The following is a 24003-nucleotide window of genomic DNA, read 5'->3' as shown; positions in this document are numbered from 1 at the left end:
TTATATTACGTGATAAAATGATAAAGTGACTTGTTACAAAACGTACTTGGTCACCATTAGGATGACTATCACCATAAACAAAAGGGGTATTGTTAGGGATGTGGAGACACTGGAACACTTGTGCACACTGCTGGGGAGGATATAAAATGGCTCAGTCATTATGGGAACCAGTGTGGCAGTTCATAAAAAATTAAGACTAAAAAGCTGGACATGATGAGTCATGCCTGTAATCTAACACTTGGTAGACAGAGTCAGAGGAATTTGAGGTCAGCCTGGACTGCATAATTAGACTTTGTCTTAAAAATCTAGAAATACAGTTTCTCTGTCTTTTGGCTAAGATCAGATAAAGTGTGGTCTCTGTTCTTATTGGTTTAATATCTGTTATGTCCTCAATCTGAGGACAGTATATTAATAAGTGGATTTTTGTATCAAAGAAATGGAATGGAATTTTTCTCTGCCCATTATACTCATTGTAGTACCTTCAAGAATGGTGCATCCTTCTACCCCCCCACCAAAAAATAATCTAAAAGTAAGTAAATAGAATAAAGCAAATGAAGTTAGAATTGCTATATGATTCAGCAATTCCAATTCTGGTGAGTAAATGTACAAAAGAATCGAAGGCAGGGTAGGGTCTTGAGGAGCTATGTGTATACCCATAGCCATAGCAGCATCATTCACAGTCACTAGAAGGTTGACACGTCTGGTGCCTATCCATGAATGAGTGAATAATTATAATGGAATATTATACAGTTTAAAAAGGAAAAACATTCTGACATGATAATCTGTGTGGATGAAATAAACCACTCACAGTAGGATGAATATGTTATAGTATAACTCCATTTGCATGAGGTACCTAGTGCATTTTGATTTATAGAGACCAAAAGTTGAATGTGAGCCTGTAATCCCAGCACTCAAGAGGCTGAGGTAGGAAGATTAGATTATAACTTGAAGGCTAGCCTGGGCTACATAATATAGCAATTTTCAGACAGTCTAGGTTACAGATTAAGACCTGACTTAAAACCAACCAACCAAAGATACACAATCAAAAGAAACAGAGTTGCTAAGGGTTGGAAGAATAAGAAATCAATTGAAACAGAATTTCAGTCCTTTTGGTTTTTAGTGGTACTAGCCTTTGGACTCAGAGCCTCAAATACTCCACTGCTTGAACAATGTCCCCATTCCCAGAATTTTGGTTTTACAAGATGAAAAGAGTTCTGGAGATGGTGATGATTATACATGAACCTATGCCCTTAAAGATGAAGAAGATGCTAAAATTAGAAGGCTCACTTGAAGCTTTCAAAGAGAGAAAGTATGATTTCACTCCCTAAGAATTATTTTACAGAATGTGGTTCAAGTTGATCTCTTTCTTGGTAGTGGCAGAGTACAGGTAGGGTGTTGGGAATCAAATCCAGGGCATACAAGGCTCAGCCCCAAATTGAAATTTCAATTCACCCTAACCTAATGTATCATATAACATAACCTGATCTATGAGGGTCAGGGCTGTTTTACTCACCTGTGTTTCCTTAGTGTCTAGAAGACTACTTGGAACTCAGTAATGGTGGATAGGTAGATAAATGGTTGGATGAAAGGCTTGCTAGAAGAGAGGAAGATAGGAAGAAACTTTTGTCTTATTCCATTTTCTGTTGCTATAACAATACTAAAAACTCAGTCATTTATAAACAAAAGAAATGTGTTTCTCACAGACATGGAGGCTAAAAAGCTTAGCAAGGTGATAGCATGTGGTAAGGGCTTTTTTTTTTTTGGCCAGTCCTGGGGCTTGAACTCTGGGCCTGGGTTCTGTGCCTGAGCTTTTTTTGCTCAAAGTGAGTTCTCTACCACTTGAACCACAGAGCCACTTCCTTCCGCCTTCTTTGAGTAGTTTATTGAAGATTAGAGTCTCATGGAGTTTCCTGCCCAGGCTGGCCTTGAACCACGGTCCTCAGATCTCAGCCTCCTGAGCAGCTAGGATTATAGGCGTGAGCCACTGGTTGCATGGTAGAGGGCATGACATGGGAGGCAGAGCCAGCCTGCTTTTTCTTATAGAGCCACTAATACCTTCATGGGGACCCCATCCTCAAGTCCTTTCAAAGTGCTGCTTCCAAGTTCCATCAATATATGAATTTAGGGATCAGATATCCAACATAGGAACTTTGGGGAACATGTTAAAAACCATAGCCACCCTTCCCTTTATTCTCCTTAGCCTTGTCATCTCTCCTTGACTTTAAGTCTGTTGAGTTCAGCTTCCTCATCAGCCATGCAGCAGAAGCCTGCACCCTACCCTGAAGTCTTCGCTCCTCACTGTTCCTCAGCTTCCCCCGTGGTGATTCTTTTCCTCTGTCTGATTCCTTCTTTCTGACCCCTGCCATTCTATTCACTCTTGAAGGGATGTCCAAGGAAGGAGCAGTCTTCTCTGATTCTTGCCCTCCTTTGCAGTCTGGATGGGATTTATGTAGGGAGAAGCAGGGGTTCTGCTTTATCCCACCTTCACTCTTTAGCCCCACCTTCTGCCTCTCCCTTATGTACGTCACATTCTTGACACAAGGGACCTGTGTAGCTTCACAGTGCCTGTGAGCCGGCTGCTAGGTGGACCCACCTTCAGAAGGCTGGATCTAGGTCTGACCTGCTTGAAACCTCACCTTGTAGAAAATGAGATGCTTAACATCTTCTGTCACACGTACTGTGGTACATTAAGGGCAGGTGAACAAATACAAGAAAATTTTCACTGTACTTTTTACTAAAAACTTGAATGCTTTCTCACATAATTTAAGGATTTTTATACTGAATGTGTTTTTGTTTTAAAAGTTAACTTCACATTGACGTAATACACATAAAGTTGACTTTTTTTTTTTCTGGTGCTGGTCCTGGGGCTTGAACTCAGTCAGGCCCTTGGTGCTTTCCCCAAGCTTTTGTGCTCAAGGCTAGTGCCCCACCACAGAGACACAGCTCTACTTCTGGGCTTTTTGTTGCTTAAAATTGGAGATAGGAGTCTCACCAACTTTCCTGCCTGGCCTGGTTCAAACCATGATCTTCAGATCTCACCCTCCTGGAATAACTAGGATTACAGGCATAAGCCATCAGCACTCAGCAAAGTTGGCAGTTTTAAAGTACAATAGTGATTTTAATGTGGAAAACATTGGAGTTCCTTAATGATGTGGATCCAGGTTGTGAGTCTTGAGGGAAATTATAGGTAATGTCTGGAGACAACTGTGGTTGTCCTTGCTGGATGAGGGTCCTCCTGGGAGGGTCCTGCTGGGAGAGGTGCTAGGTGTCTGTCTCGTGGTTGGAAGCCAGAGGTGCTGCCAAGTCTCCCACAGGCATGGGACGGCCCCACACCAGAAGTGACCCCCAAAAGGGGGTCATGATGAGGCAGAGAAACCTGATTTTGTGGGTCTAACGCATATTGGTTCTTCTAACACTTCACATCACATCCGGCGCATGTGTTGAAATTGGTGCCATGGGGGGCTGGGGATATAGCCTAGTGGCAAGAGTGCCTGCCTCGGATACACGAGGCCCTAGGTTCGATTCCCCAGCACCACATATACAGAAAACGGCCAGAAGCGGCGCTGTGGCTCAAGTGGCAGAGTGCTAGCCTTGAGCGGGAAGAAGCCAGGGACAGTGCTCAGGCCCTGAATCCAAGGCCCAGGACTGGCCAAAAAAAAAAAAAAAAGAAAAGAAATTGGTGCCATGGCATCTGGAGACCTTTGGAAGTATTCCACTGGAGAAAGAAATTAACTCAGGGTAGTTAAAAATATATTGTGTAGCAGACCTAGCATTGAGAGTGACCTCAGCTGAAAAAGGAATATTCTGTTTGTAAGTTCACATGCCCTCTCAGTGAAACTGCTTGATTCAAAAGTTTCCTTTTGTTAAAAGTGCCAAGTGGTCTAGGAGTTTGGCTTAGCGGTAGAGTACTTGCCTAGCATGCACAAAGCCCAGGTTTCCATTCCTCAGTACTACATAAGTAGAAAAAGCCAGAAGTGGCACTGTGGCTAGAGAGATAGTGTGCTAGCTTTGAGCAGAAGGAAGCCAGGGACAGTGCTCAGGCCCTCAGTTCAAGCCCTAGAACTGGCCAAAAAACCCAGACCAAAAGAGTGCCAAGTTTTTGTTTATACTTGGTAATGTCACTGTGAATCCTGTTTCTCTCTCTCCCTTTACTGAGAAAAGAGGATAAAATAAGACCCCTTTAGGCTTTAGCCTGCTCCTGAGCTGTTACCTGTTTTGAAAATATGAATTGGGAGATAATCATAGGAACGACTGGAAACTCATGGTCTTTCTCCCTTCACAGTTATTTCTAAAACATAGCTCTTACTCGGAATGAATTTATTAAGACATTCTTATTGAACATGTGGCTGTGTTACAGGCATGGGTGGAGGGTGTCCTCACTTATTCATAATCTTCACAGCAAGCCTTTAGAAGAAAGTTGGTGCCAGTTCTGGGGCTTGAACTCAGGGCCTAGGCACTGTCCTTGAGCTTTTTTGTTCAAGGCTAGTTGAGTCATGGTTCCACTTCTGGCATTTTTTGTAGTTAATTGGAGATAAAAATCACACAGACTTTTCTTTTCTGGTTTTGAACCACTGTCCTCAGATCGCAATCTTCTGAGTAGCTTGAATTACAGGTGTGAGCCACCAGTGCCTGGCTCATTCCTGTTTTTTGGGTCCTTACGTAAGTATATGGCAGTTAAATAATCAGTCAGGCACTGGTGGCTCACACCTATAATCCTTGCTACTCAGGAGATTGAGACCTGAGGATGGTGGTTCAAAGCCAGCTCAGGCAGACAAATTGGAGACTCTTAGTCTTCAATTAACAAGAAAAAAGAAAGAAAGAAAAAGTCAGAAGTGGAGGTGTGGTTCAAGTGGTAGAGCACCAGCTGGAGAGATCTGGAGATCAAGCCCTAGTACTGGCGTATGAATGAATGAATCTGCTCCCCATACTTGCCTAGTATGTGCAAGGGCCCGTGTTCCATCCCCAACTCTGGGGTTGTAGGGGTGGGGGCTCAGGAGGACACAGAACTCAGTCACAGAGTAAAGTAGAAGCAGAATTTACATAGTAGCCATGTTTTGTGTGATTCTGAGGTTCCTGTCTCTTCTGCTCTGTCACTGTTTAAAACCCTGAATAGCTGCTGTTGTCTATAGAATTAAGAGATCACATCAGTATGGCATAGGAGTGAGGGCGTTCACAGTATTTTCCTAAATTGTAGGTTCAGCCACCCCGTCATACAGTCTTAGAACCAAACGTTTGTCATGGTCTTGCTTGTTCCAAAATGAGCCATATGCTCTCCTGCCTTTGTGCCTGATGCGTACTTTTATATGGCCTAGTTTCAAAAACTGTTGTTACATGTCAGTGGTCCTTTTGAAGACATGTCCCGAGGTCTCTGCATATACTTTTGTTTGACCCTACATTCCTGCATAACTGTACTTGCTCTCCATTTGGACTTTGGGGGCAGCCTCCTGACTACTTCTGGTCCCAACATTCTGAGTAGCAGTGATTTGTAACCCTCTGGGAGGAAGATGCAGCTCCTCTTTCTGACATAGTGGTCCTGGTTTGAAGCTCCTGCTGTGCCAACTCCTCACTGGTGGGGTCCCCACACTAAGTGAATTGCTTCATCACTTTGTTCTCTACCTTCATTTGTTAATAATCACACCATTTTCTGGAATGGTGATACACGTGTGTTCTCTCAGGCTCCTGAGCCCAGCCCTGAGCAGCCTGCCTTATGCACAGAGGTATTTCGGAGACACTGAGACAGTGGCTATGAGATGTTAAGGGCCTTGACCATTAAGCTGGTTAGGACCAGTGATGGTCTGATTCTCATGTAAGAACTTGTGTTTCATTTTGAAGCTATACAAATATTCTGTTAGCATCCCATTGTTATAACAAATACCTGAGAGAATTAAGAGGAAAAGTTTGTGTTGGCTCAAGAGCTCCACGGTTGATTTGCTCATTGTTTCTGGGCCTGTGGTGGTATAATACATCATGGCAGGGTCACTTAGTAAAAGCTGCTCCTTTCATGATGGTGGGGAAGCAAAGACGTAGGAAGGAGCCCAGGCCCTACTGGCCTCTTGAAGGGCACACCCACAGTGATCTAATTATTTTTGCCTCTAGGTCTCACCTCCAAAAGGTTCCAATACCGCCTGATAGTACCACAGGTTGGCAACCAAGACTTCAGCATATGGGCTCTTACAGGGGTTTCAATCTATCCTCTATTCCTTTTTCTTTTTCTTTTTTTTAAATAGAGAAAAAGACATCTTCAGTTGATTCACTGGATTATTTTTTTTTGGGGGGGGGGTGCTGCTAGTCATGTCTTTAAACCAAGATCCTCAGATTTTAGCCTCCTAAGTAGCTAGGATTACAGGTGTGAGCCACCAGGGCCCTAACTGATTCACTGGATTTTAAACATAGTTTAAAACACATTTCTGTTAATATCTCCTTAACAGAGGGCCTGCTAACACTCCTTCGTAACTATAGGATTAAAAAATATTAAGCATGAGCCAGGTGCTGGTGCCAGCCTGGGCAAGAAAGTCGGTGAGACTCTTATCCAACTAAACACTAAAAATCTGGAAGTGGACTTGTGGCTCAGGTGGTAGAATTGCCTTGAGCAAATTGCCCAGGGACAGTGCCTAGGCCCTGAGTTCAAGCCCCAGGTGTGATATGCATGCACACACACAGATACACACATACACAAAATCAATCAATTAATTCATGGTAATTTGGAACATGCAAGCAAAGGAATATGTTGCCACCTGGTGGCAGTATCTGTAGTTGCAAATTCTTCTGGTGGGTCAGAGTTAAAAATTAAATTTTTTTTGCCAGTCCTGGGGCTTGACCTCAGGGCCTGCATTCTGTCTCTGAGCCTCTCTGCACTCAAGGCTAGCTCTCTACCACTTGAACCACAGTGCCAATTCTGGCTTTTTCTTAGTAGTTTATTGGAAATAAGAATCTCATGGACTTTCTTGTTCTGGCTGGCTTTGAACCGTAATACTCAACTCTCAGCCTCCTGAGTAGCTAGGATTACAGACATGAGCCACCGGTGCCTGGCTTAAAAGTCTAGTCTTATTATTATTATTATTATTATTTTGCTGGTCTTAGGGCTTGAACTCAGGCCATAAGTGCTGTCCCTGAGCCTCTTTGTGCTCAAGGATAGCACTCTACCACTTGAGCCATGTGCCACTTCCAGCTTTTTCTGAGTAGTTTATTTGGAGATAAGAGTCTCGTGGACTTTCTTGCTCTAGCTGGCTTTGAACCACAATCCTCAGATCTCAGTATCCTGAATAGCTAGGATTATGTGAGCCACCGGCATCTAGCAAAGGTAAAATCTTTATAAAATATTCATCTTGGATTTATAGGTAAAATGCCTACAGTCTCTTGAAACACTCAGCTGTTGTTATCTGAAATAAAATACACATCAAATTCTTACTTGGAAAGAGTGGGTTTTTACTTGTAAATGAGTAAATCGGAAGGGAAGAGTTTATAATAAAGCACATGGTTGATGCCAGGGTACCTGGTATACCTGGTTCCACACTAGGCGGTGGAGCAGTCTACCAGTTTCTCACTTGTGTGACTGAGTAAGGGACCTGCCTCTCGTAGCCACAGGGTTATGATGTACTGGGGAGGCATTACTTGGCAATTCTATTAGGAAATTAGCTGGTGTGTATATTTCTATATTTTTGTGTATGTGTGTGCTGGTCCTATGCTTTGAAGTCAGGGCCTGAACACTGTCCCTGAGCTTCTTTTGCTTAAGGCTAGCACTGTACTACTTGAGCCACAGCTCCACTTCTGGCTCTTTTGGTAGTGTAGTGGAGATAAGAGTTTCTGGCCCAAGCTGGCTTTGAACCTCTATCCTCATATCTCAGCCTCTAGAGTAGCTAGGATTATAGGTGTAAGCCACTGATACCAGCCTGTCTTTATTTTTTTTCTTTTTTCTTTTCTTTTTTGCCAGTCCTGGGCTTGAACTCAGGAGTTCAAGAGTCCTGGCTTCTTTTTGCCCAAGCCTAGCACTCTGCCACTTGAGCCACAGTGTCACTTCTGGCTTTTTCATTTTAGGTGGTGCTGAGGAATTGAACCCTGGGCTTCATGCATGCAAGGCAAGCACTCTTGCCACTAGGCCATATTCCCAGCCCACATTTCCAGCCCCTATCTTGATTTTTTTTGGTGGGGGGGGGCAGTCCTGGGGCTTGAACTCAGGGCCTGAGCACTGTCCCTGGCTTCTTTTTGCTCAAGGCTAGCACTCTGCCACTTGAGCCACAGCGCCACTTCTGGCCTTTTCTATATATGTGGTGCTGAGGAATCGAACCCAGGGCTTCATGTATACAACGCGAGCACTCTCGCCACTAGGCCATATTCCCAGCCCCCTGTCTTGATTTTTAAAATGACAATTTCTAAGATTAAAATCTTCCACAGCCACAAGAAAACCAGTCATTTCCTAAAGTTACAGTACTATGTACCCCAGCTATACCTATACTTCAGCTTTGCTCATCTGTTATTTTTGAATTAGTGTTTTATCATTCAAAATGTAATTGGTCTTTATGGTCTAGTTATGATGGTGAATCTGGTATAGACTTGCAACACAGCTGATAATTCCTAGATTTAAGGTCTATAGTCTTTTATATTGGTGATTTGGGGGGATGATTACAGAAACAGTCACTTGTGTCTATAAATGTTTTATAATGCAAATTGAATGTGATAAAATATTAAAAATATCATTCATTAAATATTGAAAAGTTCAGTATCTGGAACTTGGCAGGTCCTTTCATTCTATTGACTGCTTAAAGGGAGCAATTTAGAAACTTTGAGTTATAAAATTAGAATACTAGGGAGTAGGTAAAGATTGCGGCATATAGCTGTGAAGTCCCAGGCTATAGCATGTTATAGCATGTTTTACTTTAAAGGCTGCCTGAGGAGGATACTGGGCCCAGCAGTCAGGTGAAATACCCGGCTCCATCACAGAGTGCAGTTGCCCTCTGTTCAATACCAGTGCTGCTTGTTAAGCTTTCAAAATCAGTGCCACCAGCGGCACCCCATCTGAACTGTTTAACAGATCTTTCCTCAGAGCAGCTGTGGCCGATCTCTTCTTGGGTCTCCCATAACCAAACCATAGCCCTTTCTAGACAAGCAAGCAATCTCTTCTGGCCTGTTTGGTGTGATGCCTCTGGCTTTTCCACTTTCCTTGCTTAGGATATCCACTGGCCAGAAGCACACCACACAGTGGCTAAACCCCAAACCATACCAGTTCTCAGCTCCAGAGCTCACTTCACCATTAGAGGACTACAGACCAGACTTGGCTCCTTACGCATGCATCCAATTGCTCAGTAGATTCTAAGGAGTTCAGTGGTCAGCACAGTACTGGGTCCTTGGGATTAGTTAAGAACAGGAGTCCTTGGAGTCTGATGGGTAAGAGCACTATCATCCCAGCACCTGCGTGCTGGGAGGGCTGTGCCTCTTAGGGCATGCCAGTGGCACTGTCTTCTTTTATAGTTAAGGAAATGGAGGGTGATATGAGAACCCAGGCAGTGTTCATCAGACAGGTGCACTTGAGGGTCCTGACCTCTCTCCATGTTGGACCAACAGAGGGAGGGAGAAGGGATGCTGATGAGCAGGAAAGTGGAAAACGAAGCCAAGGGCCAGTGCCCCATTCCTGTAATCTTTGCAATGAGGGAGGCTCAGATTGGGGAATTGAGGTTTGAGGCTAACCCCAGCAGAAAAGTTAGCAACATGTCTTCCCAAATCTAGCTGGGTACAGTGGCATGAGCCAGCCCTTCCAAGCTGAGATTGGGAGAATGACAGTTTTGAGCGAACCCAGGCAAAAAGTCCTTGAGACTCTTATCTCAGTCAAGATAGTGGGACACAGTGTTACATACTTCTAATTGTAGGGATGATGATGAACAATTTAAAGTAGACACTCAGGCACACAGACGTGAAGGGAGATCCTATCCTAAAAATAACCTGTGAAACTCAGAGTTAGCAGTGTGGCTGCAGTGGTAGAGCACCAGCCTGGCAAGTGTAAGGCCCTGAGTTCAAATCTCCCAGTATTGTCCAAAAGTGAAGAGAGGGAGGACAGACAGTAGGAAGAGGTCTTGAGCAAGATCCAAAGTGAGCTTCCAAGACTGAGAGGCTGGAGGTTAGAACAGTTTTGATACATTTAAGATGGTACTTTTACCTGACCTAGGGAAGGGAAAGAAAAACAGGGCGTAAGATATCACAAGAAATGTACACACTGCCCTACTATGTAACTGTACCCTTTTTGCACAACACCTTGTCAAAAAAATTTGTGTTCAATTAATAAATAAATTAAAAGAAAGATATCACAAGAAATGTACACACTGCCCTACTATGTAACTGTACCCTTTTTGCACAACACCTTGTCAAAAAATTTTTGTTTAATTAATAAATAAATTACAAAAAAAAAAGATGATATTTGCCTTTCCCAGTTCTCTGGAAAGTGTCTTCCCAGGGTACAGTGGAAATTTCCAGACTCTAATGGGTGACCATGCAGTGTTTGGCCTGAAGGGGATAGAGAAGAAGCCCTGCTGTGAAGCCAGACAGCAAAAGATGTGCAGAAGTACAAGGCTCTGCCAGATTTCTTAAATGCTACTTTAAAGTATGAAGATTTTTCCATAAAAGTGTTATTTATGCTACAATATATGTACTGTAGCATGTATATATAGTGTATATACTATACATGTATATGTGTATATATACCATATGTAATACAATAAATACATGTACTATACGTATGTATAGCATGTATATATGTATGTATAGTATGTACTATAGTATGTATATATGTATCTATATACAGTATATACATACTACATGTATTTATATACTGTAATATAAACATGAGCCAGTGCCTCATATTTGCTAGAATGACGTTCTGCCACTTGAACCATACTTACAGCTCCACTCGTAGCTGGTCATTTTGCAGATGGAATCTAGTGAACTTTTCTGCTTGAGCTGTCTTCAAACTGATTCTCCAGATCTCAGCTTTCTAAGTAACAGATTATAGTCATTAGACACTGGCGCCCTGCTTTTGCAATGGTTACTTTTGAGATTCCTTCCGTCTTGCCTGGGTGCATGCCTGGTCTATGATTCACCTGTTTTCCATATCACATCTTAGCTGGATTGGCAAACACATACCATACCATCATGTCCAGCTTCTCTTGTTAACATGGAGTGTCATGAACTTTCCTGCCAAAACTAACCTGGAATGGTGATACTCCCAATCTCATCCTCCTTTGAAGCTAGGAAAACAGGAGCCACCATGTTTAGTGGTATGATATTTGTTTGTTTTTTTAAATGAATAAATGTACTAAATGCTTTGGCTTTCCTTTTTGATACACTGAAACATGATTGATAGACTCACATAAGCAAATGCTGTTGGAAACCTCAGTCACTTTTTTTTGGGGGGGGGGGTCAGTTGTGGGGCTTGGGCTTGGGCGCTGTCCCTGAGCTTTTCAGCTCAAGGCTAGCACTCTACCACTTGAACCGCAGCGCCACTTCTGGTTTTCTAGCGGTTAATTGGAGAGAATAGTCTCACAGACTTTCCTGCCCGGGCTGGCTTTTAACCTTGGTCTCACATCTCAGTCTCCTGAGTAGCTAGGATTACAGGTGTGAGCCACCAGCTTCAGGACTCAGTCACTTTTTGCTGTGGAGGGTTTCATGGTTACAGCCATGTGGAGGAGAGAGAATAAGAACAGGAAGTTTATTACTGAGCTATTGTGACAGCCCAGTGAGCATGGAGATGACAAGAAATGACTTTTGGCATTGAGTGTGGGTGTTTGCTTTTGCTGGGGATTGATCCCAGAAGAAAACCAGCTTTGGGGTTGTTGTTTAAATTGTGACAAAAGCAGTCCTAAAATTTCCTATCTTTCCCTTACAATTCAGTAGTGCTAAACATATTCGCTAGCCCCCAGGATTCTTCATATTACAAAAGTAAACTCTATGCCCATTAAACACTAGCTCTCCAATATCTGGGCTTATGATCCAAGTGAAGGCACAGCGATTTGCAATTGGTTTGGGTGTGGTGTGATACATCCCTTGGGAGAGGCAGGTGAGGCCTAGGGCTGCACATCCTGATCATCACCCGAGCGGGACAGGTTCTGAGTGTGCTGTTAGGTGCTGCTGCTATGTGAACATCAGAGTGTACTTAACAGATGACGATATAATTATATAATCCAGTGACCTCAGCCACATATGTGGCCTGCTGAAACATTATTAATGCAGCATATGACTAATATCACGTGGCAACTCTGAATGAAAATGCTTCTGGGTTTTTGGGGTTTTTTTTGGGGGGGTAGGATGTTTTATGGTGTGGGGACACCTACAGCCTTGCATGTACAATGCAAGTGCTTTGCCACTGAGCTATAGCCTTCACCCTGAAGATACTTCTGCATTGCATCTGCTGAAAAAAATGTGTAATCCTCTTGGCCAGTAGAAAGTCTTTCTGTGCCCTCTCATCATTTTAGATGGCTTAACTGGTTTGTTGCCTGGTTGATATCTATCCTGGGGTTAGAGTATGCAAGTTTACTTTTCTTAAAAAAGCCAGTCCTGGGGCCTGAGCACTGTCCCTGGCTTCTTTTTGCAAAAGGCTAGCACTCTACCGCTGGAGCCACAGAGCCACTTCCAGCCTTTTCTGCTTATGTGGTGCTGAGGAATCAAGCCCAGAGCTTCATGCATGCTAGGCAAGCACTCTACTGCTAAGCCACATTCCAGCACAAGTTAACATTTATAAGGTGAAAAGAAAAGGAATGTGAGACACAGCACTCACAGTCCTGGTGGTCACAGGAGTGTGAGCACAGTGTGCTGAGGGAGGACTCAGTGGGAAAAGTGCAGCACAAACCGTGGTAGTCAAGTCCAGGCAAAATAGGATGTGTAGAAACTAAACTTCATTTTATCAGGTAAGTGAAGTAAACAGACTAGAATAAGGTCTCACCTTAAAGACAAAAGAATTTTGTTCTAGTGGCTTGTCTAGAAGAAAACTCCAGTTCTTACATGACAATTCAGGACTAGAGCCCTGGTTTAGAGAGGAGGAAGCTGAGGTTGGAGGGATCAGTTGCTCGTTCAAGGTCACCTGATTCATGACCAGGGGATCTACGATCTGTTCCCAAGTGAGCCTGACTTTAAAGTGGGTTATTATGTACCTGTTTTGAGTCATTTTTGTTTAGAAGTTTTTTTTGTTTTGTTTTGTTTTGCCAGTCCTGGGCTTAGACTCAGGGCCTGAGCACTGTCCCTGGCTTCTTTTTGCTCAAGGCTACTAGCACTCTTCCACTTGAGCCACAGCACCACTTCTGGCCGTTTTCTCTATATGTGGTGCTGGGGAATTGAACCCAGGGCTTCATGTATACCAGGCAAGCACTCTTGCCACTAGGCCATATTCCCAGCCCCTGTTTAGAAGTTTTGCATTTAGTTTTATTTTAGTATTTTATATTCATAATTTTGTACTATTAAACATTATTTTGTACTTCTACTTTGTGTTTTTGTTGGTAATGGTAAATTATTTTGTTTGTAGATGTGTGTGTGTGTGTGTGTGTGTGTATGTGTATGTAAAGAGTGCTGGGGATTGGACCAGAGTCTCTCAAAAGCTAGTCAAGGGCTGGGAACATGGCCTAGTGATAGAGTACTTGCCTCGTATACATGAAGCCCTGGGTTTAATTCCTCAGAACTACATATATAGAAAAAGCCGGAAGTGGCGCTGTGGCTCAAATGGTAGAGTGCTAGCCTTGAGCAAAATGAAGCCAGGGAGAGTGCTCAGGCCCTGAATTCAAGCCCCAGGACTGGCCAAAAAAAGAAAAAGCTAGTCAAGCACTCTACACTTCCAACCCTATAATGTTAATGTAAAGTAATGTGGTAGTAAATAAAATGATGTAGCCATTTTTCTTTGTAAACTTTCTGCTCCTGAAAACAAGTAGTTTGAGTTTATTTATAGCCATCATCTTTCTCTATTTTTAGAGTGACTTCTTATTTTCTGATGTATTATAGACTTATTTTCTAATGTCTACTCTAGAATTTAAAATTGTGTCTCATTTGGGTCTAGATACCTAGTTTGACAACAGAGATATGAATGTTGTATTCTAGACTAATAAGAACTTATTTTACTAATAATTTGTGGGGTGTGGCTAAGTAGTAAGAGTGTTTAGCTTTTGTGAGGCTCTGGGTTCCAATCCCAGCAGGCTCTGAAACAGTTGACACATGTGTCTCTAAGGTAGTGGCGTTTAAAACAGCAACTCTGTGTTTTGTCTTGTTTTTCTGACACAGTTAACAAGCACAAGCCATGGCTTGAACCTACCTATCATGGAATAGTTACAGAGAATGACAACACAGTGCTGCTCGATCCTCCCCTCATCGCTCTGGATAAAGATGCCCCTCTGCGTTTTGCAGGTATGGTGCTGCTTTTGTTCCTTCTTGGCAAATGTGGACTGCCTAGGAAAGTGTCACACACCTTGGATTACTCTCTGAGTCTGGTGGAAAGTGCTGAGGGTTGCTTGTGCCTTCTGGCCACCATGTGTTCTCCAGATAGCTGACTAAAACTTCTTCTGACTGTTGAGAAAGAAGACATTTAACTTAATTGTATTATTACACATCTTGCCTTGATGCAATTGATAGATACAATCTAGACCGGCGGGGGTGAAAGTTCTTCATGCACACCGAGACTTGTGTTCAGTGCAGACTTGGTGTGGTTGGACCAGGGGAACCTGAGCTGGACCTGCTTTACCTGCTCCCAGATACCACGGAAGGTACTGAGGATCTAGAGATTTTTGACTCCAGAGCTTCCTTGCGCCTAGATTTCTGTAGAAAAAGTTAAGCAGTCTTTATAGAGAAATACTTTTAATATAAATTTACACATTTTCAGCCTGAGTTTACTTCATAAGATTATAAATACATTTTTATAAAGACAAATCTCTAGGATAGATTTGGGGACTTTGGGGGATGTATAATAATTTTCCATGTTGCTGACAATTACTGATCCTTCCCAAATCAGCTGTTCTTGCCTAACAACATCAGCCATGTCCATAACTGGTGGAGGGATGTGTTGTGTTGTTTGTTGTTAGCCTTACAATCAGAATAGATCTTGAAAAGTGTGTTTTATCAATGGTGGTGAGAGTGTTGAACTCAGGACCTTGTGTTTTCTGGGTAGGTGCTCTTCCCCTTGAGCCATACCTCTGAAGCAAAGCTAATTTAAACATTTTCTTGTGTGCTGGTACTGAAGCTTGAACTCAGGGCCTGGGCTCTGTTCTTTGACTTTCTTACCACAACTCTACTTCTGGCTCTTTTTTTTTTTTTTTGGTAGTAATTGGAGATAAGTCTCATGGGCTTTCCTGCCTTGGGCTGGCTTTGAACTGTGATTCTTTGATCTCAGCCTCTGGAGTAACTAGGATTACAGGCGTGAGCCCCCCATGTCTGGCTTGTAAAAGAGCAGTTGTCACATGATTTTTCCCCCAAATAAAAACTTTCATTAAAAACTGTTCTGTTTATCTAGGAACAAATAAAAATGAATGAACTTGTAGAAAACATAGCATACAGTAATTTTTCTATAGGAAATTGAGGGAAGTGAGTGGGGTTGTTTCTGAAAACCTATTTAAAGAATAAATTTGTAGTACATTCTGTTCAAGTGCTGTACCCCATTTCAGAAAAATAACCTGAGGACCTGCTTACGCTACTGAGTCAGTGATGAGCACAGAGACTCTCAATTTTTTTTCTAGAGTTTTAAAAAAATATTCTGTGAGAATTATTTTTGCTATCTTTTTACAAAAGTCTTAAGAATGTTCTATTTTCTCAGTTTCTTAGAATACATTTTGTACAAGGCTGAGGCCAGATGTGGAGATGTGGAGCCTTGTTTTGAGCTTGGATTGATTTTAGTAATGGTGTCGTTTGCTGAAGCTCTATGATAAGGATGGCTGAGGGGTGCTTGCACGTAACTGATGTGGCTGTCCCAAAACTCTGTGGGGGCCACTTCACCTGGTCTTTCTCAGCATTGAGAGTGCGTGTACGTGTGTGTGTGTGTGTGCACGCACATGCGTGCACATGGCTGTGCATGCATATGTGTGTATGTGTATGGAGGGCATGCTCTTCCCGTTTCTGGATGAGGGCACTGGCTCAGAACATGTCAGTTACATGACAGCAGAGACTACATTGTGTTTTTCTCCCGTGCCTAGCACCTAGGACAAAGGCCGGGAAGAACCTGTGTAGGTGCCTTGTAAGGGCCCTGTACAATGAGTTGCCCAAGGCAACACAGCTCATAAGTATGAAGTCGCCTTTGAGCCAAGCAGCCTAACTGTAGCCTGGGTTTTAAGGATTATTGTGTGGCTCTTGTGATGTTATCTTTGAAAGTTACCAAGGCTCTGGTTCCTAGTCCAAGCCCTGTGCAAGTCTGTGTGGGAGTAACCACTGAGTTAGTTTGTCAGAGCTCTGAAGCACAAGCGTGTGGTGTTGGATGCCTTGTCACCATCACAGTTGGTGTGGAACACACAGTGGAGCCCAGATTGTTTTCTTGAGGTGACTAAGGGAACAAAGTCTTAATATTTATGAAGCATTTTAGGAAATGTAAGTGACTCACTTTCTTATTTTATCATTTCCTTAATCTGTTAAGAGCCTGGATAGATTTAGGGTAAGGCATTTCATGATTTAGTGGAGAGTGAGGGCGTGAACCACATTTACAACCCATAGTGTTGCTGTTGTCAGACTTGTGTCAGACCTGGGGACTGTCTGTGCCCCTCTCTCCTGTGATTTCTTCCCTTTGGCAGCATTCTCTGTCTTGCCTTTCCTGTCTGAACAGGAGAGTTTGACAAGATTGGTTGTATCAATAGAATCCAAAAGAATTGAGAGTCATGTTCTCACTGATAGCCACTAGAGGTATTTCAGAAGGTCTGATATTTTCTCTCCACATTCTTGGTAATTTATGGGACTTGTTCCCTGAGGACCACAGATAGGGCCAACTGTAGCCCATAGCTATGGGATGGCCCAGGGTTACTTTCTCAGCATACACGTCTGGGCTGACACTGTTGGCTTCTGTGAATTAGATAAGTCAGGTTGATCCATGAGAAATTGCCATTTTGTGTGTTGAAAATAGGATAATAATAGAAATTTGACATGGGGAGAATCTATTGAACATCTGTGGTTTTTTTGTTTGTTTTGCCTTTTTTTTTCAGGGGTGGGGGCAGTCCTGAGGCTTGAACTCAGGGCCTGAGCACTGTCCCTGCCCCCCCCCCTTTTTTTTTTTTTCTCAAGGCTAGCACTCTATCACTTGAGCCACAGCACCACTTCTGGCTTTCTGTATATGTGGTGCTGAGGAATCAAACCCAGGACTGCATGCATGCTAGGAAGCCCTCTACCACTAGGCCACATTCCCAGCCCTGAGTAGCTGTTTTTCTAAGTGTCTAGTGTTAGGCAGATTGGAATCCACTGGTTAACTCCAAGTGCACACATTCCCATGCTGAGCTTAACAGAGCAGGTGGAGTGTCAGCACACACATGCACACACTAACACTATGTCCACGTTACTTGGTGTAAATATGGATTCCTGTGTCCATTTGGTGACTCAGCCTGTGCTCTAGGGCTAGAGCCTGAGGATCAGTCCAGCTTGCTGGCTATAGGAACCACGCATGGGCTCTTCATTCTCGCCCGCAGACACTGCACTAGAGCCATCTGGCAGCATTCATTAAAAATAGCTATTCCTGGATCTGTCCCCAGAACTGCTAAGTCAGAATATCTGGGGATAAGGTTTAGAAAACCACAGTTTAAACAAGCTTTCCAAACAGTTCTTGGCACATTCAGACTTAAAGAGCTGCTATAATCAGTGATGAAGTGAAGAACATATCCCTGACAGAGTGTGTGTGTGTGTGTGTTGTTAATTGCATATTTAAGGTACATCAGCAGAGCTGGGTTGGTGGCACATGCCTGTAATCCCAGCACTGAGGAGTTGAAAGTAGAATCACCAGCCTAATGACATAATGAGATTCCACCACAAAACAAGGGCTTAGGGTGTGGCTCAGTGGTGTAGCACTTTTGTAGCATGTGTAAAGCCCTTGCTTTGATCCCCAGCACCTAAATAAACAGGTAAATGTACTGTGATAGTGTGCTGATAAGAACCACAAATAAGGCTGGGCCAGTGAGCATGGAAGCCAAGTCACCAAAACCAAGCCCCAGCCTGTGTCCCTCCTTTGTGAGTTTGGACTCTTTAGAGTAGAGGGAAGTGGGCTAGGGAAAAAGTTGGATTAGTAGTGACATTGCAAAGGATGCCTGCTGCAGGTGTTTGTTCTCCCTTCTTAATGGCCTCTAGTCTCATGTCCATTGGGTGCAGAGCAACCACAGCCTTGTTACCCACCTCCCCCTTGTGTGTGTGTGAGAATTCCATCCAATAGTGAGCAAAGATTAGAATAGTGTGGTTTCATTCCATTTCTATCCAGGTTGCTTTGCCTTGGGGCTCTTAGGGTTCCTACTTCCGAATTGCTTTGGTTTCTGACATTCCAATTCCCTTTCTCTGACCTACAGTCAGTTGACATGAGTTCCTACTGGCATTCTAGTAAATTCCATTTTGCCTAAATTAGCTAGAGTGAGTCTGTTCTGTGAAGTCAGAGAACTATTGACTATCACAAGGAGCAAAGGAACACTTGCCATGGAAAAGAAAGATTCCTCAAAGCCAGGAGAGCCATGAGTGAGGCTTTGGAAGAGTGTGGAGTTGGAGGCCATCCTCAGAATGGAGAAGGAAGGTGGGGGGAACAGCAGGGCCATCCGTGGCTGGGATTCTGGAGGCAGCAGTTGAGGAAAGTAGAGGCAGGTCAAGGAACTGTCTGTCTGCTGAGGACCCTAGATATGACTTTGTATATTGGGAAGTCAAATCTAGATTTGAGTTCATCCACTTTGTATGCTTTTATATTTTCCTTTTTTGCGATTGTTTTGTGTTTTGTTGTTAAAGGACCAGGTTGGCCTCTAGTTGGTTGAATGTGCTGCTGTCACATGCAGTTTGAATTGATCTTCCTGTTCCAGCCCCCCCCCCTGCCCCCTTGAACTCTGCCCTTGGGAATACCTCTCCATTCTCTCTCCCGAGGCTTTGGTGGAGCCTGCAGACATGTCAGCTTGCAGCCGCAGTGCCCAGACACGCCTTTCTCTCACAGCCTTTCTATCTTGCAGCATTTTTGTTTACTGCCCCACCACTATTACTTTCCTGGTTTCTAAAGGATGTATTTATTTGTTTAGATAGGCTCTTGTTATTTATTTAGACAGGCTCTTGCTTTTTTTCCTCAGTGCTGTTATTATATGTGCCACCATACCCGACTCAATATTTTCACTTTTGAAAAAATGGTTTTTTGTTTTACTAGGGATTGACCTCAGGGCCTCATATGTGATGGGCAAACATGGTACCACTGAGCTACATCCCAAACCACTTAAAGAACCTTTAGCAAAATTACTTTTGACAATTTTGATCCTAGGGTAATGAAGGAGGGAAGACACTGAAAAAGATTCAGTTCAGGGCTGAGAATATGGCCTAGTGGTAGAGTGCTCACCTCGTATACATGAAGCCCTGGGTTCAATTCCTCAGCACCACATATATAGAAAAGGCCAGAAGTGGCGCTGTGGCTCAAGTGTTAGAGTGCTAGCCTTGAGCAAAAAGAAGCCAGGGACAGTGCTCAGGCCCTGAGTTCAAGCCCCAGGACTGACAAAAAAAAAAAGATTCAGTTCATTCCTATTTTGTGTGCTCTTAGGGAAATAGGAGGAATAAATTGAGAAAGATTTGATCTACTCCTAATTGAAAGGTCTTAGGAGAATGGTAGGCCAGTGAGGAGGGGAGACTAGAGAAGGTTTCATCCACTCCCAAGTTGTTACAGCTTGGAAACTTGATCAGGCATTTTTATCTTGATGACAGCAGGGTTTTAGTTGATTTTAGTATAGAGTCTGAGTTGAGTGGGTAGTAGCAGAGCAGAAAGGTAATCACATGAGAGGTGATAGGAAGAGAGTCTTCCTTGCACCGTATAGAAGGACCTCTCCCAAGAAGGATCTTCTCCATATAGAAGATGGAAGCTGAAGCCTTGAGCGCAAAAGCTCAGGAACAGTGCCCAGGCCCTGAGTTCAAGCCTCATGACAAACAGCAATAACAAAAAAGGAACTTTGTACCCTGGAAACATAAAGAACAAATAAATGCATGGGATGTTGGGAGAGAATACCTACCAAAAAAAAAAAAAAAAAAGAAAAGAAAAAGAAGATGGAAGCTGAGTTGAGGATAGCAAAGGATGGAGTTGCACGTGTAGTTACAGGGCTATGATTCCATATAATACCTGGACCAACCAGGATAGCAGTTTTCCCATTTATGTCTAAGTGACAGGGATGAATTACCACACCCAGATTTCTTAAAAAAAATAATTGGTTGAAATAGGGCTTGTTAACTCTTTACTAGGGCTAATCTCAAACTTCCATCCTCCTTTCTGTCTCCTAAATAGTTAGGATTACTTGCCTCAGCCCTTTGAAAGAGCCATTCTTAAGCCAGGCACCCATCCATGGCTTATGCCTGGATTGCTAACTGGTTCAAAGCCAGCCTGGGTAGGAAAGTCTGTGAGACTCTTTAGTTGACCAGCAAAAAGCCAAGAGTAGAGTTGTGGCTCAAGTGGTGGTAGAGCACTAATCTTGAGCAAAATAGCTCAGGAACAGCTCCCAGGTTCTGAGTTCAAGACCCAGGACCAAAAAACAAAACAAAAAATCCTTCTTACGGATGTGGGTCTTTAAGACAGGGACAGACCAACTTTGGCCCCAGAAACCATCATTTGCAGAGCCCTGCTCCAGAGCAGTGGTCTGGTGAGCCTGCTGTGGTGATGAGGGTGTTCTTGGCCGGTATTCTTCCATGTCAGCGGCCGTGTGTCGCTGTGGCAACTCACACTACATCCTGTGTGACTGAGGAACTAGGTGTTTAACACCATTTCGTTTTAATGTGAATTTACTTTCATTTTTAGCAACTAGTGGGTACCAGGTGCAGCACAGATCTACAGAAGTATTGTGTTTGTGCGCAGGAGGCATGCACAAAAACACTTAGCATAGGGGCTGGGAATATGGCCTAGTGGCAAGAGTGCTTGCCTCGTATACATGAGGCCCTGGGTTTGATTCCCCAGCACCACATATACAGAAAATGGTCAGAAGTGGCGCTGTGGCTCAAGTGGCAGAGTGCTAGCCTTGAGCAAAAAGAAGCCAGAGACAGTGCTCAGGCCGAGTTCACGGCCTAGGACTGGCCAAAACAAAACAAAAAATACTTAGCATAGCACTGTTCATTAACATCTACGTAATAGAAAATGATTACTGTAACAGCCAAGCTTGTTGAGTATGTTCTTTATGCAAGGCAATGTTTTTTTGTTTTGTTTTGTTGCCAGTCCTGGGGCTTGAACTCAGTGCCTGAGCATTGTCCCTGGTTTCTTTTCACTCAAGGCTAGCACTCTACCACTTGAGCCACAGCACCACTTCTGGCTTTTTCTCTATATGTGGTGCTGAGGAATCGAACCTAGGGAGGGCTTCATGTATGCGAGGCAAGCACTCTACCACTAGGCCATCAGCAAAGCAACGTTTTAAGCACTTTACAGTTTTAGCTTACTGTATTCTCATTACTAGATAGTAGTGAAAAATGAGTAAACCATACCTATACGTATCAGGAACCTTAGATACAAGGTTGTGTGAAAAGGCAGGTCACAAAAGTTGCATATCAACTGGGCACCAGTGGCTCATGTGTGTAATTCTAGCTACTCAGGAGGCTGAGTTCTGAGGATTATGATTCCTGATTTTTTTATTTTTTTGCCAGAACTGGGGCTTAGACTCGGGCCTGAGCACTGTCCCTGGCTTTTTTTGCTCAAGGCTAGCACTCTTGTCACTTGAGCGACAATGCCACTTCTGGCCACTTTCTGTATATGTGGTGCTGGGGAATTGAACCCAGGGCTTCATGTATACGAGGCAAGCACTCTTGCCACTAGGCCATATCCCCAGCCAGGATTATGGTTCTTATCTCCAGTTAATCACCAGAAAACTGGAAGTGGTGCTGTGCTTAAAGTGATAGAACACTGGCCTTGAGCCAAAAAGCTCAGGGACAGTGCCCAAGCCCTGAGTTCAAGCCCCATGCCTGATGGGGGGGAAAAAGTTGCATGTCATGAGATGCTGCTTTTAAAATCTTGAAAACAAGCAGAATGAAACTGTATTGTTCAGGGAGATTGATACCCTGTAAAAGGAAGGGAATTCAAGCACTGCTACCATTGGGGGAGAGGAAGTAGCATGAATGTGTCTCTGAAGGGCCAGGAGACATGATGTGTTGTCTCTCCTCTGTGGCAGTCATCATGTGGCCTATAGGATTTCTGTTGCAGTGGTAGAACAGTGTTTCACAGATGAAAAAACAGTAGCCATTGGAGCATCACTGCAGATAGTTTTGATCTGGTTTTTGTTTGTGTTTAAGCCAATGTTTAGTTAAGAAGGATTTATAGGGGCTTGGGGATATGGCCTAGTGGCAAGAGAGCTTGCCTCGTATACATGAGGCCCTGGGTTCAATTCCCCAGCACCACATATACAGAAAATGGCCAGAAGTGGCGCTGTGGCTCAAGTGGCAGAGTGCTAGCCTTGAGCAAAAGGAAGCCAGGAACAGTGCTCAGGCCCTGAGTTCAAGGCCCAGGACTGGCAAAAAAAAAAAAAAGAAGGATTTATATTTTTTGCCCTGGTTGGGTATTTTAAATTAGGAAACATTGTATTAATAAGAACAAAGCATTAAAACTTTTGCTCCGAACTTTAGTTTCATTAAATCTAATGATGAGTTGAGTGTTACCACAATGTAGCCAAGAGAACTTCGTTTAAAAATGAGAAGACCTTAGTTTACTTATTGGCATCAAAATAGTCATTAAAGGGAAAATCTTAAATACACTTACTAGAATTAGGCAAACTAATAGCAGTCCATGTTGCACCGCTAGTTAATGTAACTCTAAGATGGTAGTAGCTCATGGTGATCAGGAGTCAGTTACTAAGCACTGACTCAATTGCAGCAGTTGTAGTAGCTGGTTGCTGAGTGTAGGGCTAAATTATGTCAAGCTTTTCTATGTAATATGTACATCTTTGACTTTATTTCCTTGTTGTTCCATCTTCACTCTTTCGTGAATTACTGACATGGGTTTGTTTATCTTTTCTCCCTTTAGAGAGTTTTGAGGTGACAGTCACCAAAGAAGGTGATCAAGGGTTCTTTGTCTCCCTCTTATGAGTATTAACCCACTAACTTGATTATAAAATTGGGAATCAGCCCCTAAACAGAAGCAACTGTCATGCTCTTCTACCCTCATTTATTCTCCTACTTTGTTTCTGGTTTTTAAACATGTATTGATGGAAATTGTATGTAACCAGACCCCTCGGTTAGAAATATCTAGAAATCAGACATCCATTTGAACCACATTGATAGTTCCATACATTTTTGTTTAATTGAACTTTAGAGATTAGTTTTAATTTCTTATTCATTAGAATTGTTGAAGAGTCCTGTCTTGATTTAAATTTTGTAAGGTTTCATATATACAGCAAAATATTTGTTCTTGTTGTCCCATGGGCAAGAATAGAAACACAGATTTTTTTTTAACTTCTATGTCAGCTTCTGTGCTAATTTAGCTATAGTGAAGTGTCCCTCAGGGTCGCTAGGGAAAAGCCCAAAACAAGGGAAGACAGCAAATCCCTCCCAAACCAGACACTGGATGGCACTTGTTGAAATGGATGCCTGAAAAGTTGGTATTTCTACCTTTCCCCTTTAGCAGTTTGTTTTGATTCCCTAATTTTAGCCAGGCTCATTGCACAGGAAGACTTGATTCTTTTGATTTTTTTTTTTTCTTGACAGAATTTCTGTAATTACGGTGCTGGTCCTATATCTCACGCTTCTTCCTCTCTCAACACTTTAACTGCGTTTTATCTTCTCTCTGATCTAAACCCAAAGAAAGAACTGCCCGGCCCTCTGGGGGCCAGGGCAGTCTGGTGTGCTCAGGCCTTGGCTGTTTGCTAATGAGACTCCTTTTACCCTCAAGCGATCCTAAGT

At 43.1% G+C, this 24003-nt stretch overlaps 1 protein-coding gene and 1 non-coding gene across 2 annotated transcripts in view; both read left to right on the top strand.

Annotated features, from left to right (window-relative positions):
* Clstn1 (calsyntenin 1) overlaps positions 1–24003 on the top strand; it is a 70093-nt gene that overhangs the window by 26452 nt on the left and 19638 nt on the right. Inside the window, 2 exon segments of the mRNA XM_048350198.1 lie at positions 14245–14367; positions 23129–23158. Coding sequence (XP_048206155.1) covers positions 14245–14367; positions 23129–23158 — 153 coding nt within the window.
* On the top strand, positions 314–501 carry LOC125355843. The gene has a single exon (XR_007211767.1). It is a non-coding gene; the product is annotated as a U2 spliceosomal RNA (small nuclear RNA).

Source organism: Perognathus longimembris, chromosome 7, assembly GCF_023159225.1.
Source record: "Perognathus longimembris pacificus isolate PPM17 chromosome 7, ASM2315922v1, whole genome shotgun sequence".
Classification (NCBI taxonomy): domain Eukaryota; kingdom Metazoa; phylum Chordata; class Mammalia; order Rodentia; family Heteromyidae; genus Perognathus; species Perognathus longimembris.
Note: the sequence above shows the minus strand (reverse complement) of the source record. Positions and strands in the feature narration are given on the sequence as shown.